The following is a 19,549-nucleotide window of genomic DNA, read 5'->3' as shown; positions in this document are numbered from 1 at the left end:
TTCCTCTCCACCACCTCTCTCGGGAGCGCATTCCAGGCATTCACCACCCGCTCCGTAAATAAGAATTTCCTTCCGTTGCTCTTGAGTTTCCCACCCCTCAACCTCAAATTATGTCCTCTGGTTTTACCATTTTCCTTTCTCTGGAAAATATTTTGTTCTATGTTAATACCTTTCAAGTATTTGATTGTCTGAAACATAACAAACCATGCCTCTTTGGAAGTCTGCATCTCAGTCATCTATACATGGAAATAGCAGCTTTCTGACTGACTGATTGATTGATTTATTTAATTCATTTTCTATCCTGTTCTCCCCACCGAGCTCAGAACAGGTTACAGGTTAACATACATAATATATAGTTAATGGATTACAATTTGCCATAGTTAAAGTACAAGTTTTTTTCAATACAGGTTTTTATCCTAACTTGACACATACTAGGAATCTAGTACCAATAAATATATAATCTGCAAAGAGGCAAATCTTACCCAACATCCCTTTAGCAATATCGTGTATAAAAATGTTAAAAAAAACAGGCCCAAGAATAGAACCTTGAGGCACACTGCTGGTAACATTCCATTCCTCAGAGCGATCTCCATTGATCACTACCCTCTGTCGCCTTCCATTCAACCGGTTCTTGACCTAGCCTGTCACTTTGGGACCTATCCCGAGAGCGCTTAGTTTATTTATTAGACATCTGTGTGGAACATTGTCAAAGGCTTTGATAAAATCTAAATGTACCACATCTAGCGCATTCCCTCTATCCAATTTTCTGGTCATTCAGTTAAAGAAATTGATCAGATTTGTCTGACAAGACCTACTTCTAGTGAATCCATGTTGCCTCCAGTCCTGTAATTCACAGTATTCCAAAAACTTGGCCATTCTCTGTTTTAAAAATGTTTTCATTAATTTGCTTACCACAGAAGTCAGACTTACTGGCCTGTAATTTATTACTTCTTCCTTACTTCCACTTTTGTAGAGAGGGACCACATCTGCCCTTCTCCAGTCCTCCAGTACCACTCCAGACTCTAGAGACTCATTGAAAAGGTAGTCAGCGAAACCATCAAAACTTCCCTAAGTTCCTTCAGTACCTTTGGATGTACACCATCCAACCCCATCACTTTGTCTACCTTTATTTTAGCTAGCTCCTCACAAATCCAACTCTGAAAATTGATCAGGGTCTACCACTCCTCCATCCCTATTCATGTTTGGCTTCTGCGATCTCACTCCCACGCTTCAGCCGTGAATACAGAACATAAATATTTGTTAAGTAATTCAGCCTTTTCTTTATCAGCTTCTACATATTTCTCCCCTTCTCCTTTGAGTCGCATAATGCCATTTTTGCACTTCTTCCTATCACTAATATATCCAAAACATGTCTTATTTCTCTGTTTTACCGTGTCAGCTATTTTTTTCTTCCATTTGCATTTGGATCCAGCAATTTTTGGGATTTCAAGTTTTGGTCCTTCCTCTCCCTGGGATCTTCTCATCTCTTCCACTTCCAGGGCAGCATATCAGTTCTTCAGTTCAAGGGCAGATGGAGGTACAGTACCAATTTTGCAGGGTTCCTTAATGTGAGTCCAGCAGTCTTCCCTCAGCACAGCCCGTTCTTTTCCAATGCTGGAAATTTTTGACATCTCATGAACCATTTCATCGATGTACCTCTCATCTCAAGGATGCTTCTCAGTCTTGCCACTTAGTCTCTAAGTTCCTTTACTTCCTTCATGAGGGATTCAAACTGAAGACAGCTTGCACATGGAACCACTGCCTCTGCCTGGGTAACATTTTCTGTCTGCACAGAGACAGAAGCTGTAACCTGAGCAGCAGTTTTAGTGACACGATGTTTCCCAGCCATATTGTGGTTGCAGAAGTACTTACACTTGGAAGAAAAATCCTACCAAAGCAATGCCCTGTTCCTGGTTGGCTGAAGAGCCAAAAAAGCTCTGCCTTGGGTTGGGAGGAAGGGAATTAACTTCAAGGGTCACTTGTGGAGTCTGATCTCTAAGAAAGATACCATCTGAGTGATATGGTTGGAAAGTGATGGAGTCAAGGAGTATTCCTAGGCTAAGCGCTTGGTCCTTTGCATTGATGGTAGTTGAGTCCCAGTGTAGGAAGGGATGGGTGCAGTTGCAGTGCTCTTTACAAATCCAAAGGAGTTCTATTTCTGAGGCATTTCATTGTAATTTGTTGAGGGACATCCAGTTTGTGATTTCTGAGAGACAGAGTTTCCGTGATCTGGGCGTCGTGAGTTTCTCCTAGTGGTAGATATAGGTAGATGCCATCCGCGAAGGAGTGAATCTGTATTTGGTATTTGTGGGCTATGTCAAGGACAGGTCTAATGTAGATATTGAATAATAGGAGGGATAGTAGAGCTCCCTGTGGAACACCTTATTTGATCGGTTTTGGTTTTGATATTCATAATTAGGCAAGCATTTTGTGCTTCTTGTCCTTGGTTTGAGCAACCATTATGGTGAAAGCATGTTTAGTGTGCTTCCTCTTGCCAATTCCAGATGTTCAAGACATAAGAAAAGCAATCCAAACTTGATAATGAAGTTGATAATATAATACAAGGCTTTGAACAGAAGTTGGTCAAAAAATCCATGGAGTTTGATTTCTCTATTTGGGGGAGACAAGGAGCTTCATACTATTAGTAGTAAATCTATGTCTAATTTGAATATACTGTACATGGAGGCCCAAAAGATAATTTGGAGGATGGGAAATGGGATAAATAATAAAAGAAAATAGAAGATGTGGTTGTTTATGTATTTTGGGTTTTAGATGTCTAAGGGGCTGGTACCTTTCAAGCAGACAATGTCAGTCTTAAGCATGACTTATTGAATTTTGACTTGAGATATTTCTTCCTCCTCAGATCACGTGTCCTGGTGTGTTCCTGCCGGAGAGAGAGGATATTTACCTCAGTATCTGTATTCTGGGTCAGTGGAAGGAGACTAAATGTCTTGTACCAACATTTCCACTAATCTTCCATGAAAAAATGAGGTTTGAAAGGGTGAGTTTCACTTTATTCAGTGTATTGTTTTCTCTGACATTGCTTCCTGGAGGTGTTTGAATTACCACTGAGAGGCAGATGCACAAAGCTCACTGTGCTGGCAACATTTCATTTAGACTGGTTTTACCCAATCTAAATGAAATGTTATTATGCGGCCAATGCATGGAGGCTTTTGGCCACTGCTTTACTGTGCACAGACGCAATGACAATAGTATTAAAATGAGTTCATTAGCAGATCCATGCATGCCCAGAGCAACTGGCCACACACAAAAAACCCCCTGCAAAACTACTGACAGCTCTGAATGGTCAGTAGAGTCCACTGCCTTACTATCTTGCCAGTGCCTAAGTGCTGATTGGCTCAGCCACTGACAGGAAGTCAATCACACCCCTGGACCTTTCTCACCAGGTGATCCAGCAGACCTCCTCCGCGTCCCTCCAGATTTTAAAAGCAACCTGGTGATTCTGCAGACCCATCCCGACCCCCTCCCCAGGCTTAATTGAGGAAGATGATATTTTTTTTGTATTTCATTATGGTGTACAGTCTCTTGATGATGTAAACCGCATCTATCTGGAAGATATTGCAGTCTAGAAATGTATTTTAATGTAATGTAATTAAGAATCCCATGGTGGTTCAGCAGACCCCTCACGGACAAACTCCAGGCTTTAAAAAATCCTGATGTTCCAGCAGCCACTCCAGCTCCCTCACAAAGTTTAAAAGAATCCCTGGTGGTCTATTGGCTGGGTTGGGCTCCCATACACTTTCCCTCCCCTCACCTTTCTACCTCACACATACCGAAGAAGGGATACCTATTCCTTCCTGCCTCAGGGCCTGCCCTCTGCCCTGTGCATTCAAGGAGAAAAACTCCTTAAATGGTACTTAGACCCCTCCCAGTGCATTCCAGGATATACTGATCAGAAGTAGTGCTACCAGGATTTTGAAAAGGGTGGGCCTTGAGACAGGAGGGTGTGGTATCCCTTCTTCCTGTTCTGAGGTATATGTGGTGTCGGGAGAGGAAATAAGGTTGTGCTGGTGGTGAGGTGCGCGTGGGGCCTGGCCTGGCTACTGGACCACAAGGGATTATTTTAAGCTTCGGGGGTGGGGGATGGGAGGGGACTGCCTTGTTGGGGGGGGGGCAATAAGGGGTTGGAATAAGCCTTGGGGGAGGGGGGCGGTAAGGGGTTGGAAGGGGTGAGCTTGGCCACCAGAGTGTTTTAAATTTAGGGGGTGCCAGGAGGGGTCTACCAAGGTCTTTTTTTTAGTCAGCGGGGGAAGTTGGGGGGTCCCTGAACATGCACCCAAGAGCTGTGCCTACCACTCAGCGTGACCCAGGAAGTTCCAATACCTTTAGCGACTAATGTTCCAGCACCAACAGTGTTTATATAATTTCCATGCTGTTCGTTTTCAGCATTGGTCACTAAGAAAAGACCAGTGTTTCTCTGGTGCTGTAGAGGAACAGTGCCGGAGCTTTATTCATCTACCCCTGTCAGTATGTTAAAAGCTTCATTGTGGGTGTGGTTTTCTGACATGTCAGCAGGTGGTCTTTCATGTGCATTATCTCAGAACATTGCCTTTTTAACTGATTTCAGAACGAAATTGAACCTAGGAGACCTTACCTTGAGTCCCTATTCAAATGTAAACCATTAGACTGACTTACATTTTTGCAAAGTTTCATCTAATTTAATTTATTTAATAAAATATTAAATACTGTTTTACTGCTTAAGTGATATGATTGGTTTAAAATACTCCAAGCTTGTATTGGGAGTCAGGAGTGCACTTCATTGGAGAGATGGTGATGGAATTGCTTTTTTTTAATCTCCAGAATGGGATTTAGGGAAGGGCTTCCAGAATCTGTTCTTTATTTATTTTATTCACTTTTCTATACCGTTCTCCCAGGGGAGCTCAGAATGGTTTACATGAATTTATTCAAGTACTCAAGCATTTTTCCCTGTCTGTCCCGGTGGGCTCACAATCTATCTAATATACTTGGGGCAATGGGGGGATTAAGTGACTTGCCCAGAGTCACAATGAGCAGCGTGGGTTTGAACCCACAACCTCAGGGTGCTGAGGCTATAGCTTTAACCACTGCACCACTGGGATCTTACAGCCAGTCAGGGTTTCAGGATACCCATAATGAATATGCATGAGATAGATCTGCAAACACTGCCTTCACTGTATACAAGTTGTTCTCATGAATATTCATTGCAGATTAACTGCTATATCTGTCAGACCTTTTCAGAAAAAGTGTTATGAAAAATTCACAGACATGGTGTCTTCTTAAGAGTTTTATACTCTATTTTTTTCTCATTTATTTCAAGTTTTCCTACATCTGAAGGTAAAAATCCAATGGATTTCTCCAGTAGGTTTGTTGAAATTTTCAAAATTCCATCCCTTGAACTAAGCTGAAATATGCATATTTCACATTTAACTTTAACCTGTTTGTATATCTGAGTTGACATTTTTTTGCCATGTGTGTGAGTTTCGCACATTCTTTGTACTTTTTTGAGCTGTGTATACCATTGATTTTCAAGGTCCTCAATACTGCCAAGTTTGGCATTAGTGTTTAATATATTGTTTATTGGACATACATATACCGTATTTTCACGTAGATAACGCGCACCCGTGTAAAACGCGCACACGGGTATAGCACGCGAAAAACACAAATTTATGTACAGAAATTTTTATATACCGCGCACACCCATATACCGCGCATGCTGCCCGACTCTCCTTTCGCCCGCCCCGACTCTCCTCTGGCCACCCCGACTCTCCTTTCACCCGCCCCGACTCTCCTCTCCCCCTTGAAGTCCTGTCCCCACCCTGAAAGCCTGATGCCCCCCGATGTCCGATTCACCCCCCCCCCCCGCAGGACCGCTCGCACCCCCACCCCGAAGGACCGCTCGCACGCACTCCCACCCGCACCCCCACCCTGAAGGAACGCTCGCACCCCCACAGCCTCCCGACCCCCCCATCATGTAGAAGCTCCTACCGGTGTCCTGCTGCTTCCTCTTGGCGGTCCCGACTCCCCGACACGATTGGGGCAAGATGGAGCTCAAGCCCTCTTGCCCCAGCCAACCGCGGCACCCCCGACACGATCGGGGCAAGAGGGAGCTCAAGCCCTCTTGCCCCAGCCAACCGCGGCACCCCCGACACGATCGGGGCAAGAGGGAGCTCAAGCTCTCTTGCCCCCCCGACTCCCCGACACGATCGGGGCAAAAGGGCACCCAAGCCCTCTTGCCCCGCCGACTCCCCAACTCCCCGACAATATCGGGCCAGGAGGGAGCCCAAGTCCTCCTGGCCCTGGCGACCCCCCCCCCGCTAGTTGTTCGGGCCAGGAGGGAGCCCAAACCCTCCTGGCCACGGCGACCCCCTACCCCCACCCCGCACTACATTACGGGCAGGAGGGATCCCAGGCCCTCCTGCCCTCGACGCAAACCCCCCTCTCCCCAACGACCGCCCCCCCAAGAACCTCCGACCGCCCCCCTGGCCGACCCCCACGACACCCCCACCCCCCTTCCCCGTACCTTTGTGTAGTTGGCCGGACAGACGGGAGCCAAACCCGCCTGTCCGGCAGGCAGCCAATGACGGAATGAGGCCGGATTGGCCCATCCGTCCCAAAGCTCCGCCTACTGGTGGGGCCTAAGGCGCCTTGGCCAATCAGAATAGGCCCGGGAGCCTTAGTTCCCTCCTGGGGGCGGGGCCTTGGGCACATGGTCGGGTTGGGCCCATGTGCCTCAGGCCCCGCCCCCAGGTGGGACCTAAGGCTCCCGGGCCTATTCTGATTGGCCCAGGCGCCTTAGGCCCCACCAGTAGGCGGAGCTTTGGGACGGATGGGCCAATCCGGCTTCATTCCGTCGTTGGCTGCCTGCCGGACAGGCGAGTTTGACTCCCGTCTGTCCGGCCAACTACACAAAGGTACGGGGAAGGGGGGTGGGGGTGTCGTGGGGTCGGCCAGGGTGTCGCGGGTCGGCTTGGGGGGCGGTCGGAGGTTCTTGGGGGGGGGCGGTCGTTGGGGGGTGGGGGGTTTGCGTCGAGGGCAGGAGGGCGGGGTGGGGGTAGGGGGTCGCCGTGGCCAGGAGGGTTTGGGCTCCCTCCTGGCCCTAACAACTAGCGGGGGGGGGGGGCGCCAGGGCCAGGGGGACTTGGGCTCCCTCCTGGCCCGATATTGTCGGGGAGTTGGGGAGTCGGCGGGGCAAGAGGGCTTGAGCTCCCTCTTGCCCCGATCGTGTCGGGGGTGCCGCGGTTGGCTGGGGCAAGAGGGCTTGAGCTCCCTCTTGCCCCGATCGTGTCGGGGGTGCCGCGGTTGGCTGGGGCAAGAGGGCTTGAGCTCTCTCTTGCCCCGATCGTGTCGGGTGTCGGGACCGCCAAGAGGAAGCAGCAGGTCACCGGTAGGAGCTTCTACATGATGGGGGGGGGGTCGGAAGGCTGTGGGGTTGCGAGCGGTCCTTCAGGGTGGGGGTGTGGGTGCGGGTGGGAGTGCATGCGAGCGGTCCTTCGGGGTGGGGGTGCGGGTGCGTGCGAGCGGTCCTTCGGGGTGGGGGTGCGAGCGGTCCTGCGTGGGGGGGGTGAATCGGACGTCGGGGGGGGGGAACTATGTAAAAAAAATTTTGTACAACGCGCTCACGCGTATAACGTGCAAGGGTATGCGCGATACGTAAAAACCACGTATAACGCGTGCGTTATATGCGAGAAAATACGGTATTGGACTGAACTCTTTAAAATAACAATCACTGCTGACCCCTAAAGCAGGCATTTGCCAAAACACAGTCCTTGTTGGGTCTTTCCTAAAAAAGATTGCTCTCTACACCAATTCCTGAGGCCTATTTGCTGTTTTCCAGTATTTTGTATATCTGTGTTTTCAATAGTATGCCTAAAGAGTGAATCTCTGACCTTCAGAATATACAGATTATTGGTAATACCACAGTTTCTAATGGGTATAACAAAATTTTGTTTGTGCTAAGAGAAAGACAGCATATTCTTGACAGAGCACTTAAAACAGTTAGTAGAATAGCCAGACCAGGGCTGGTTTTAGACATGCTGAGACCCAGGGCAGAAATTAAGGAGGGGATCCCTGTATCCTCTCCTCTCTGCACCACCTCCAATATCCCCACCTACCATTACTACTACACATAACCCCCCACCCCACCCCCGTATCCCCACCTCCCATTACTACCACACATAAAACAACTTTAAATGACTTCTTTATACACAAAACACAGACAGACCTTTACCAAAGGATCACAAATAGAAATTGAACTGGGAACCCCAAGAAATTAAACTCAACAAGTATTACAACACTGGAAATAAAAACAGATATGCACTTCTTTCTGTACTGAGCACGCAGGGATCCCAGGCCCAGGTCCACCAAACATTATCCATTTCCCTTGCTGTGGCTGATGGGGATCCCAAAACCCTGCCAGTTGAAAACCATCTCCTCTAGTCTGGCAACCAGTAATCTCCAAGCTCTGCAGCTAGCGCCAGTGTCTCTGAGCTGCCACAGTTGCAGAGCTTGAAGAGTTCCGGCCACTGAAGTAGAGGAAGAAATCTTTATCCGGAAGGCCTTTGGGAAGCCCACCAACTTAGGTGTTTATATTTTGCATTTGGGTAGGAGGCATGAGGCATGAGGCATGGCAGGAAGAAAATTTAGTGCCCACCATTTTATTGGACTAATATATTTCTCAATTAGCTTTCAGAGGTCAAAATCTTTTTCTTCAGGTCAGTAAAGTATACTGCTGTTACTGTATCCCTGTCCTGACCTTAGGAAGGGGGTTTTGGTCTCTGAATTAGTCAAAAATCTATTAAAAAGGATCACATTTCCATTTTCTATTTATAAACTTTTATCAATACAGCTACAATGCTACTTTATCCCAAAGCAAAAATAATAAATATAATTTTTTTTTCTACCTTTGTTGTCTGGTTTCTGCTTTCCTTACCTTCTCATCATTCTCTTCCTTCTATCCGCTATCTTCCCTATCTCTGCCTCTTCCATATGGCATCTGCTATCTTTCTATGCCTCTTCCAGAAACCAACTGCCTCTCCCTTCCTTCCCTCCCTCCCCCCCATTGGTCTGGCATCCATCTACTTACCTCCCATCTCTTCCTCCCTCCCTCCTCCTTCCACAGTGGATTTTAGCATCCCTCTCTCCGCCTTTCCTCCCCTCAGCTCTGGTATCTGTCTCCTCCCCTTCCCCCTATGCTCTGAAATCTCTCTCTCCTCTCCCTTCCTCCTTTTCTTCCCTGGTCTCAATTTATTTTCTGCCTCTGTCTAGATTAAATTCTTTCTTGCTATCCAGTCCTCAATTTCCCTTTATTCATTGTGTCTACCTATAGCTTGCCACCTCTTTCCCTCACCCCTTCCAGTATCTAACTCTATCCTCTTCCTGCAATCCAGCATGTGCTCTTTTTTCTTTCTCCTCCCCACTTCCATTCAGCGTCTGCTCCCCTCTCTCTCTCTCCTCCCCACTTCCTTCCAGCATCTGCTCCCCTCTCACCCCTCCCACTTCCATTCAGCATCTATCCCCCTCTTTCTCCACACAATAAACCTAAAGTGCCACACAACCTCTTCCCCTTGTCAAGCCATTTCCTCCCTTACCCTCACCTTTGTGGATGCTTTTCCAAACCAAAGTTTTCTCTTTCAGAGGGGCCCTGACGCTGCAGCTGTTCTTACCAGTTGCATGTGGCTGCCCCAAAGCTTCTCCTCTGATACAACTTCCTGTTTCTGCCAGGTCACGTCAGAGGAGAAGCTTTGGGGTAGCTGCATGTAACTGGTGAGAACAGCTGCCGTGTCAGGGCCCCTCTGAAAGAGAAAACTTTGGTTTGGAAAAGCATCCACGAAGGTGAGGGGAAGGGAGGAAAATGGCCTGACAAGGGGAAAAGGTTGTGTGGCACTTTAGGTTTATTGTGTGGAGAAAGAGGGGGATAGATGCTGAATGGAAGTGGGGGGGGGTGAGAGGGGAGCAGATGCTTTGGTTTGGAAAGCGCCACGAAGGTGAGGGGAAGGTAGGGAGATGCTCCAACAAAGGGAAAAGATGCCTTGACAAGGGGAAGAGTTGCTTGGATTGAGGGGCCCCCCTGGAGCTGTGGAGCCCAGGGCAGCTGCCCTGTTTGCCCTCCCCTAATGCCAGTGGCGTACCAAGGGAGGGGCGGGGGGGGTCCGCCCCGGGTGCACGCCCCAAGGGGGTGCACAGCCGGCCACCCTCCCTGTTCTGCCGCTGCTCCGTCTCACCACTGCATCCCGGCACCGGCTTCCCCGCAGAGTCACTCCTTAACCCAGCCAGCTGGCAACTGCGTGGTAGGTGGAGACAAAAGGTGAGGCGGGCTGGTGGGCGGGGAAAAAGTGCAGGGCCCACAAGACTTCACCTCCAATGTCAATTCTAACGTCGGAGGGTAAGTTCTGGGCCAGCCGGCAACTTCCTCCCCGTTAGAACTGACGCCGGAAGTGAAGACTTTTGTGGGCCCGATGCTTGTACGCGCCGGCTCTGGCTCAGGGAAGGAGCAGGGAGAAATCGGCTGCTGGCTTGGGGGTGAGGGTAGGGAAAGAATCATGGAAGTGGAGAAATCGGCACAATGGCTTTGTGGGGGCTAGGGGGAGAGAGAAAGAAAGGTAAAAATAAAGAGGGGGACCAGGGGGAGAGAGAAAGAAAGGCAAAAATAAAGAGGGGGACTAGGGGGAGAGAGAAAGAAAGGCAGAAAGAAAGAGGGGGGCCAGGGGGAGAGAGAAAGAAAGAGGGGGGGCCAGGGGAAGAGAGAAAGAAAGGCAGAATTAAAGAGGGGGGCCAAGGGGAGAGAGAAAGAAAGGCAGAATTAAAGAGGGGGGCCAGGGGGAGAGAGAAAGAAAGAGGGGGGGGGGACAGGAGGAGAAAGAAGAAGGACCAGAAGAAGGACCAGAGACTCATGAAATCACCAGACAAAAAGGTAGGAAAAATGATTTTATTTTCAATTTAGTGATCAAAATGTGTCCTTTTTGAGAATTTATATCTGCTGTCTATTTTTGCACTATGGCCCCCTTTTACTAAACCGTAATAGCGGTTTTTAGCTCAGGGAGCCTATGAGCGTCGAGAGCAGCGTGGAGCACTCAGCATAGCTCCCTGCACTAAAAACCACTATCGTGGTTTAGTAAAAAGGGCGGGGGTATTTGTCTATTTTTGTATAGTTGTTACTGAGGTGACATTGCATAGAGTCATCTGCCTTGACCTCTTTGAAACCCCCCCCCCCCCGAATATAAATGATAATTAATATTTTCTCTGCGTACAGTGTGCTTTGTGTTTTTTTTAAATTTTATTGTTGGTAGATCATTTTGACTTGGTCATTTTAAAAGTAGCTCGCAAGCCCAAAAAGTGTGGGCATCCCTTCTGTAAATAGTGGTGTCCGTCCCAGCTTGTGCTCCCTCCGGTGGTTGCTTCACTTCTGGCCGGCTCCCCTGCTCAAAGCCGCAGGTTTCGGCTCCTCACGCAATCCGCGGCTGCATCGGAAGCATTCCCTCTGATGTCACGATGTCAGAGAAAAGGCTTCCAACGCAGCCGTGGATCGTGTGAGGTGTAGATGCCCGCTGCTTTGAGCAGAGGAACTGGCCAGACATGTTGGACAGGGAAGAGATGTTCCTGCTGCACAGGAAAGGGGGGAAAGAAATGCTGCACAGGCAAGGGGGAAGAAATGCTGCTGCTGCACAGGGAAGAGGTGGGGGGTGAGAAATGCTGCTGCTGCACAGGGAAGGGGGTGAGAGAAATGCTGCTGCTGCTGCTGCACCCAATTGGGGAGAGAGAGGGAAGAAGGGATAAGGAAGACAAGGGAGAGGAACCAGAGATGCCAAGTCCATGGGAGGGATGGAAAGGAAAGGAGATACCAGACCATGGAGGGAGAGGAAGAGATGCCATGGTATGGGGGGAGGGAAGGGAAAGAGATAGAGATACCACACCATGGTGTGGAGTGGGAAGGAAGGAAGGAAAGGAGAAGAGAAAGAGAGAGATGCCAAAGCATAGGGGAGGGATGGAGACAGAAAAATGGAGAGGGTGTGAAGCTGAAATGAATCATGTGCAAAGGAGAGAAGGGACCCCAGATATACAGTTTATTGAAGGGACATAGAAAGAGGGAAGATGCCATATGGAAGAGAGAGAGGGTGGACAGTAGATGGAAGGGGCAGAGAGAGTGTGGGCAGTAGATGGAAGGGATAGAGAGAGAGAGGGCAGAAGCTGGGTGGAAGGGGCAAAGAGAGGGCAGATGTTGCATGGAAGGGAGAGAGGACAAGCGCTGTATAGAAAGAAGAGAGCAAAGAGAAGATGATTAAAGCAGAAACGACAAAAGGTAGAAATATTTTTTTTTGTTGCTTTACTTAGAATCAAGTAGTATTGTAACTGTATTGATAAAAGTTTATAAATAGGAAATGGAAATAAGGCAATTTTTGGACTACACCCTTTTCCTCAGGACAGAATAGCATAACTGTTCTGAAGAAAGATTTGGCCTCTGAAAGCTAATTGAAAAATGGATTAGTCCAATAAAATGGTATTTTCTTATTTCTCATTATTTGTTTTATTTTTATTTGTTAATTTGTAAAGTGGTGATTGTTATGTATCAGTTTTTTCAAATTTACATCTACTGTATATTTTGCACAGTATTAGGGGACATGTGTCATTGTTTTTGTGGTGTTGTGGTGTTGCATTGTATGCAGAGTCTGGTTTCTTGGCGGTTCAGTTTAACTTTTGTCTACATATTTCTATTTTTAGTTTGTGATTATTCTGTATTGGGAGAGGGTGTATCTCTGTTCTGTGTGTATGAAAAGGACATGGTTTTCAGTTGGCATTGACTACAGGATCAATTGACTGTGCGGGATCTGGCTTGTTTGGTTTTATAATGTATGTGTTGGTGTTCTAGTGCGCACTGCAGTGTTTAAGATGCTGCCTTTTCCTAGGTACACTCTTGTTGTGCGATATGTGGATTGTTACTAAAAATCATATTTTTTATATAGATGGGGGTGTCAAAAAAAGATGGGCCCCGGGTGTCACATATGCTAGGTACGCCACTGCCTAACACCGGCCCTGACCTAGAATTAACTTGGGTGGTAACTTAGCAGCTCCTTCCCTCCACCCCACTCCCTGGTTTGTTTTGCATTTCTTTCTCCTGCCTCTTCACCTCTCTTCACCCAGGATGGGTCCAGTAACACTTTCTCCTATTCTTCCTCCTTCCCCCCCAACTGGTCCAGTACCGCCCCCTTACCCTTCAAACTTGCATGTTTTATGCTGGCAGTGATGAAGTCAGACTGTCTTTGGATGGGTCTGGTATCACTTTCTCCTATTCTTCCTCCCTCCCCCCCAAAAACTGGTTTAGTATCTCCCCCTTACCCTTCAAACTTGCATGTTTTTTACTGACAGTGATGAAGTCAGATTGCCTTTGGCCAGTTCGGAGGTTTTCCCTCTGCTGTATCCCATACACACACAACAACAGGAAGTTGCATCAAAAAGATGGGTTGCAGCACAGGGAAGGCTCCCAAGCTGGCCAAAGGTTATTAGGCTTCATTGCTGCTGTCAAATAGAAAAAACCATGCAAGTTTGAAGGAAAAGCAAGAGATGTTGGATTTACGCCAGAAGAATGGAGAAAGGGGAGTGGGGAGAGGGAGAAAGATATGCTGGACTTGTGCTGTGGGGGAGTGGCATGGAAAAAGAAATGTGTATGGGAGGGCGGACGGGGAGAAAGACCATAACGGATCTGCAGGGTGTGGGAAGGGAGAAGCGCCTATGGGAAAAAACAGCAATTGATAGGTTCCCAGAGTGAATGAACCTATGCCCTTCCAGGCTATATAGTCTCTCACTTTGATCTGGATATTTTTGGTTTACCACATTGTTAAAATATCTGTTCTAATTTCTGACTTCTATATTACTTCTGTGCAGGTATTTCTAACTGCCATTGATCCTGCGGATGTTACACAACTTCTGGAAAGTATGTATCAGTCTGATAAAAATCCTTTAAAGTGTGTGAATTAACATATGAGTAATTACCACAGTTAAAATGTTCTTTTTTCCATATATGTATGAGAGAAACCAGTTACAAAAATATGACTGACTGACTGACTGGTGCTAAATATTGGATATTGGAATATTGTGACTATTTTTCTGTGCATAGCACTTTTTTTATACTGCGCTTTTATTAGAAATTTTACTTTTATGAAAATATTTAGTAGCATTATGTGAGCAGATGTAAATCCTTCTTGGATGAAACAGAAGCTCACTTACTGAATGATAGATCCACTCAAAGTGTATTACTTCAAACAAATCATATTAATATGTCCACAAAAATTGATTAAAGTCTTCCTAATAACCTGAAATTTAAATAAAAAAGTCACTACAGATATTTTATGGAACAGAGTTAAGAATAAGGCACAAGTGCAAAAGAATGTGCTTACATTTTCAAGGGAAAAGTAAGTACCAGCACAATTAGCTTACACTTATAATAATAACTTAATAATAATAACTTTATTTTTCTATACCGCCATAGTCAAAGTGACTTCTAGGCGATTCACATAGAAAGAAGGCTGGACAATCGGCGAATTACAGAATGCAAGAAGAAAGATGTTACATAATAAATTGGAGAAACATGGGGAAAGAATACATGAGAAAAGAAAGATGTTAAATAATACATTGGGGTTATAAGGGGAAAGAATACCTGAGAGAGGTCATCTGATTAGACAAGGAATTTGTCAAATAGAGCGGTTTTAAATGATTTTTGGAATGTGTTGTAGGTCTGACTGGCTTTATTTATGTTGTTTCCCAGCCAGGATTTCTGTCTGTTTGTTTGGAACATGAAGGTTCTGTCTAGGAAGGATTTGTATTTGCAGCCTGTGATCTTTGGGTATGCAAAGATGTTTTTGTTTCTGGTTGTTCGTGTGGGGTTGTGTAGAGTGAAGTGTGTTTGCAGGTAGGAAGGTGCTAGGCCCCAGACTTGTTTGAAACAGATACATGCAAATTTGGAGGATGGGCTGGGGAGGGCTTCAATGGCTGGGAGGGTGTAGATGGGCTGGAGTAAGAGATTTCGGCAGTTGGAACCCAAGCACAGTACCGGGTAAAACTTTGGATTCTTGCCCAGAAATAGCTAAGAAGAAAAAAAAAAAAAAAAATTTAATTTAATCAGGTTGGACAGACTGGATGGACCATTCGGGTCTTTATCTGCCATCATCTACTATGTTACTATGTTACTTTGTATTCGCGCCTCCACTGGTAGCCAGTGCAATTTTTTGTAATAGGGGCTAATGTGGCTTTTTTTCTCAGTCCGTAGATCAAGCGAACTGCAGTGTTTTGCACTAATCTTAATTTTTGTACTATTTTTTGGGGGGATACCCGGGTAGGCAATGTTGCAGTAATCTAGGGTAGATAGGATCAGCGACTGCACCAGTAATCTAAAGGATGTTGTGTCAAAGTATTTTTTAATAGTCCTTAGCTTCCACAGCATGTGAAAGCATTTCTTCACCAGTAGGTTTGTGTGGTCAGCCATGGTTAAGTGAGTATCTAGAGTGATATCCAGTATTTTTATGGTTTTGGAGATTGGATATTCATGGCTGTTTATTTTTAACGATGTTTTCGTTATTTTGTCGTTGGGGCTTGCCAAAAAGACTTGTTTTTGCTGTGTTTAGTTTTAGTTTGAAGCTGGTGGTCCATTTTTCGATTTTTATCATTGTGTGTGAGAGGTTATCTATAGTTTCATTTGTGATGTCATTTAAGGGGATTAGGATGGATATATCGTCTGCGTATATATAGTGCTTTAAGTTTAATTTTTGTAGTAGGTGACCTAAGGATGCGAGGTAGATGTTGAATAATGTGGGTGATAGAGGGGAGCCTGGGGGCACCCCTGATGAGTTTTTCCATGGGTTGGAGTAATTTCTGTTGCTGGTTACTTGGTAGGATCTGCTTGTTAGGAATTCTTGGAACCATTTCATTACCTTTCCCGAGATTCCTATTGTGTCAAGGCACAGTAGCATGATTTTGAGGTCTACTAGATCGAACGCACTGCTAAGGTCTAGTTGCAGAATCAATGCGCTTTTGCCTTTGCTGAAAAGATCATAGAGGTGGTTTAGTATGGAAGCTATGACGGTTTCTGTGCTGTATCCTTTCCTGAAGCCTGATTGGTGTTCACTGAGGGTGTTAAATTTGTCTAGGTAGTCTGTTAGTTATAGGTTGACCAATCCTTCCTGTAGCTTTGTGAAAAGGGGAATGCTTGCTATGGGTCTGTAATTGGATGTTAGTGCTGTTGAGGTTTTTTGATCTTTGGGGATAGGAGTAATTAGTATGTGTCCCATATCCTTGTTTAATGTTCCATTTGTAAGGGCAGTTGTTAACCACATGAATAGTTCCATTTTGAAGTCAGGGGGGGCCTCTAGTTATGTAAAGTTATGTAAAGTTCCACTTGAGCAGAGTTTTGGTTCTACCCAGCCCATAGGTGCACTGACATGATGATAATTGTACAAATATTTCAGATAAAATATTGTTTTATTAAAATTCTACAGACAGTCCTGTTTCAAGGCATTCATTTGTACAATGGAGGAACATTACAAGTCAGAGAGTGTAAATGCAACTTCCCTGACATAATGCGCTCAAAATTCTGTTCTGCTAGGTTCACTTAAATATACCTATTTTACTGCCTGCATCTAAATTGGTCATGAATACTTGATACCATATAAGGCGCTTGTATGCATATTGGGGGAGTGTCCGCCCCCCTCACACAAAGATTCTTAAAAGTTACATTTTAATACTAGCTTACCTAATAAAGAAAGGTACAAAAGAAACCAGGAAAAAGTATTACAATATACTTACAGAGGAAAAATTATCCATTCACACAGCTTTAAATCATTTCTCTTTAAGAGTCAAACTACTGCTCCCATGTTACTGAGTCATTTAAGAGCATGCACTGAAAATCTTGTGTCTCAGTGAAAGAAAAGGGGAGTGGCCAATCCACTCCCACAAACCCTACATTTTCCTATATGCGTCCTCCAGTACAATTGTTAGAGGCAATTATATTTCAGTCTTGAACCCTTATATTTCATATTGAACCCTTAAATATGAAAGTCCCTATGTTATTAGTTTATTAAAATTTAATTCATCATTTTGTAATCCAATTAGCATTTCTAACTTTACCCTGCAAAAAAAGGAGAGGGAACCCCCTCCCCTGGAATGTAATCTCCGTAGTAAGAAGAAAAGTCCATCTCTGTAGCAACCAGGTCAAAAGCCAAACCTTATCTGTTCTGCAGGTCTCTGAAGACCAGACTGGGCACACATTGTAACAATGGGACTTCATAAAACTAAGCTACAGCCTGTGTGTATCTTCTCTGGTCTTCAACAGAGCTTATATATTAATTCTAGTGACATGAGAGAAGGCCTACTCCTGTTTCCAGTGACCTCAGCACAAAACACATATTTAGGTCAATATATTATTCCCTGTTTGTCTTATCTGGTTTGTGTTCTGGCTTCTGCAATTGTAATTTTATCTAGCCATTTAAACCCTCCTCCTTTACCCTTGGATAGGTCCTTATCTTATAAACAAACCCTGAGTAGTAAATCCAGAGCAATGGAAGGACAATATAATTTATTTTTCATGCTTGCCCATTCTACCACATAGCTGTCCATTTTTAATAGGCTGCCACGCTCAGGTTCAAAAGAGCCTCATCACACTGCACTGCCTCCTAGGCTGGGATGTCTGAGTGGCCAGACATTCCAATGGCTTGTTTTTGTGCATTCTTCCCTTAGACTTATTTTGTTATGAAATTGTGCTTGAAGAAAGACACACTATTTGTTCGCTTGATGGGATTGGGCTTACATTCCTTTGGGATGAGATTTGTTGCATTTAGGTGGGTAGGAGTGGAAAATGACAGCCTTCATAGGGTGAAAGACTATAAGGACAAGGCCTTTCACTTCACATTTGATAAATAGCAACATTTCTTTATTTAAGAGCTCAAGCCTGGCTGCTTAGTTATATAGTTAACTAGCTGATTACCCAGCATTGCCTGGATATTTATTTATCCCAATCTTCTGGTATCGATAGACTTGTATTCAGTGATTACGCCTGGAACTTGGACTTAAATGGCATTGGGAGTGTCGGCATTAATCTCAGTGAGCCTGAAATGTATGGGTTAGACACTAATACAGTATCTAATATCACCCCCTTCCCACCCCCACAGTATTTTTTCCCAGATAGTAAGTCATATGTATACCAAGTTTGGTTGAAATCTTCCATGCATTTATGGATTAGACACTAATATCTGTTGTTTTCGATGTTACCCCCTTCCCTCACCCATGTGTCACTCCCTCCCCCTCCCTTCCCACAGTATTTATTCCCAGATAGTAAGTCTTATGTATACCAAGTTTGGATAAAATTTGTCCATGCGTTTATGGATTAGACACTAAGGGCTCCTTTTACGAAGGCGCATTAGCGGTTTAACATGCGTAATAGCGCGCGCTAAACTGCCGGACGCGCTAGCCGCTACCGCCTCCTCTTGAGCAGGCGGTAGTTTTTCGGCCAGCGCAGGGGTTAGCGTGTGATGAAAAGTCACGCATGTTAAACCCGCTAGCGCGCCTTCGTAAAAGGAGTCCTAATATCTGTCATTTTCCCTACCCACCCCCTTACCCCACCCATATGTCACCCCCGCCCCCCCAGATAGTAAGTCATTTATGTACTAAGTTTGGTTGAAATCTCTTCATGCGTTTCAGAGTTATGCTGAGTATTCATCTCAGTGAGCCTGAAAACTATGGGGTAGATACTAAAATCTGTCGTTTATGATAATTTTTACATGTCACCCCCCTTCTCACTCCCACAGTATTTTTCCCCAGATAGTAAGTCATATGTATACCAAGTTTGGTTGAAATGTGTCCATGCGTTTATGGATTAGGCACTAATATCTGTCATTTTCGATAATTTTTACGTCACCCTCTTCCCACCCTTACAGTATTTTTCCCCAGATAGTAAGTTTAGTTAAAATCTCTCCGTGCATTTCAGAGTTATGCCGATTATTCATCTCAGTGAGCCCGAAAACAGTATGGGGTAGACACTAAATTTGTTTACATCACCCCCCTTCCCACCCACACAGTGTTTGTTCCCAGATAATAAGTGATATGTATACTAAGTTTGGTTGAAATCTGTCCATGCGTTTCAGAGTTATGCTGGAACATACATACACACACACATCCAATTTTAAACCTCCACCTTGCAGACCTCTTAACAAGTAGAAAACCTACTATCTTACCTTGAAGCCTTAGCCTACAAATTTTAGACCCACAAATCACACATGAGAAAGGCCACCAACTTGACATTGCAGCCTTCATGACCCAACAGCCTATTCTACCAGAGATTCACACCTCAACAGCATGTGGTCCCGTTCCCTCTGGTCAGACCACTACATATACACCTTCAATATCAACTGTGCTAAAGGCAAAATCAAACCAAAAACCTAAAACTTAACCTACAAATCACGCCAAAACATCAACCCCTCCAAATTCTGAAATAAAGCAGATGCACCAATCCAAGAATGTAACCCCATGGAATTCATCTCACAAAGGTGCACACTAAGTACAGCTATCCTTG

General features: G+C 45.4%; 1 protein-coding gene across 4 annotated transcripts in view; it reads left to right on the top strand.

The window, feature by feature from the left end:
• Window positions 1–19,549, top strand: part of SPATA6L (spermatogenesis associated 6 like) — a 200,189-nt gene that overhangs the window by 9,941 nt on the left and 170,699 nt on the right. For 2 of the 4 annotated variants that reach the window (XM_033925524.1, XM_033925515.1), the window contains exons 2-3: window positions 2,864–3,001; window positions 13,876–13,924. In XM_033925524.1, coding sequence (XP_033781415.1) covers window positions 2,864–3,001; window positions 13,876–13,924 — 187 coding nt within the window. Of the gene's footprint in view, window positions 1–2,863; window positions 3,002–13,875; window positions 13,925–19,549 lie in introns of those variants that run through there. The other 2 variants (XM_033925542.1, XM_033925533.1) reach the window with 2 other exon arrangements.

Source organism: Geotrypetes seraphini, chromosome 1 (genome assembly GCF_902459505.1).
Source record: "Geotrypetes seraphini chromosome 1, aGeoSer1.1, whole genome shotgun sequence".
NCBI lineage: Eukaryota > Metazoa > Chordata > Amphibia > Gymnophiona > Dermophiidae > Geotrypetes > Geotrypetes seraphini.
This window is presented reverse-complemented; position numbering and strand designations above follow the sequence as displayed.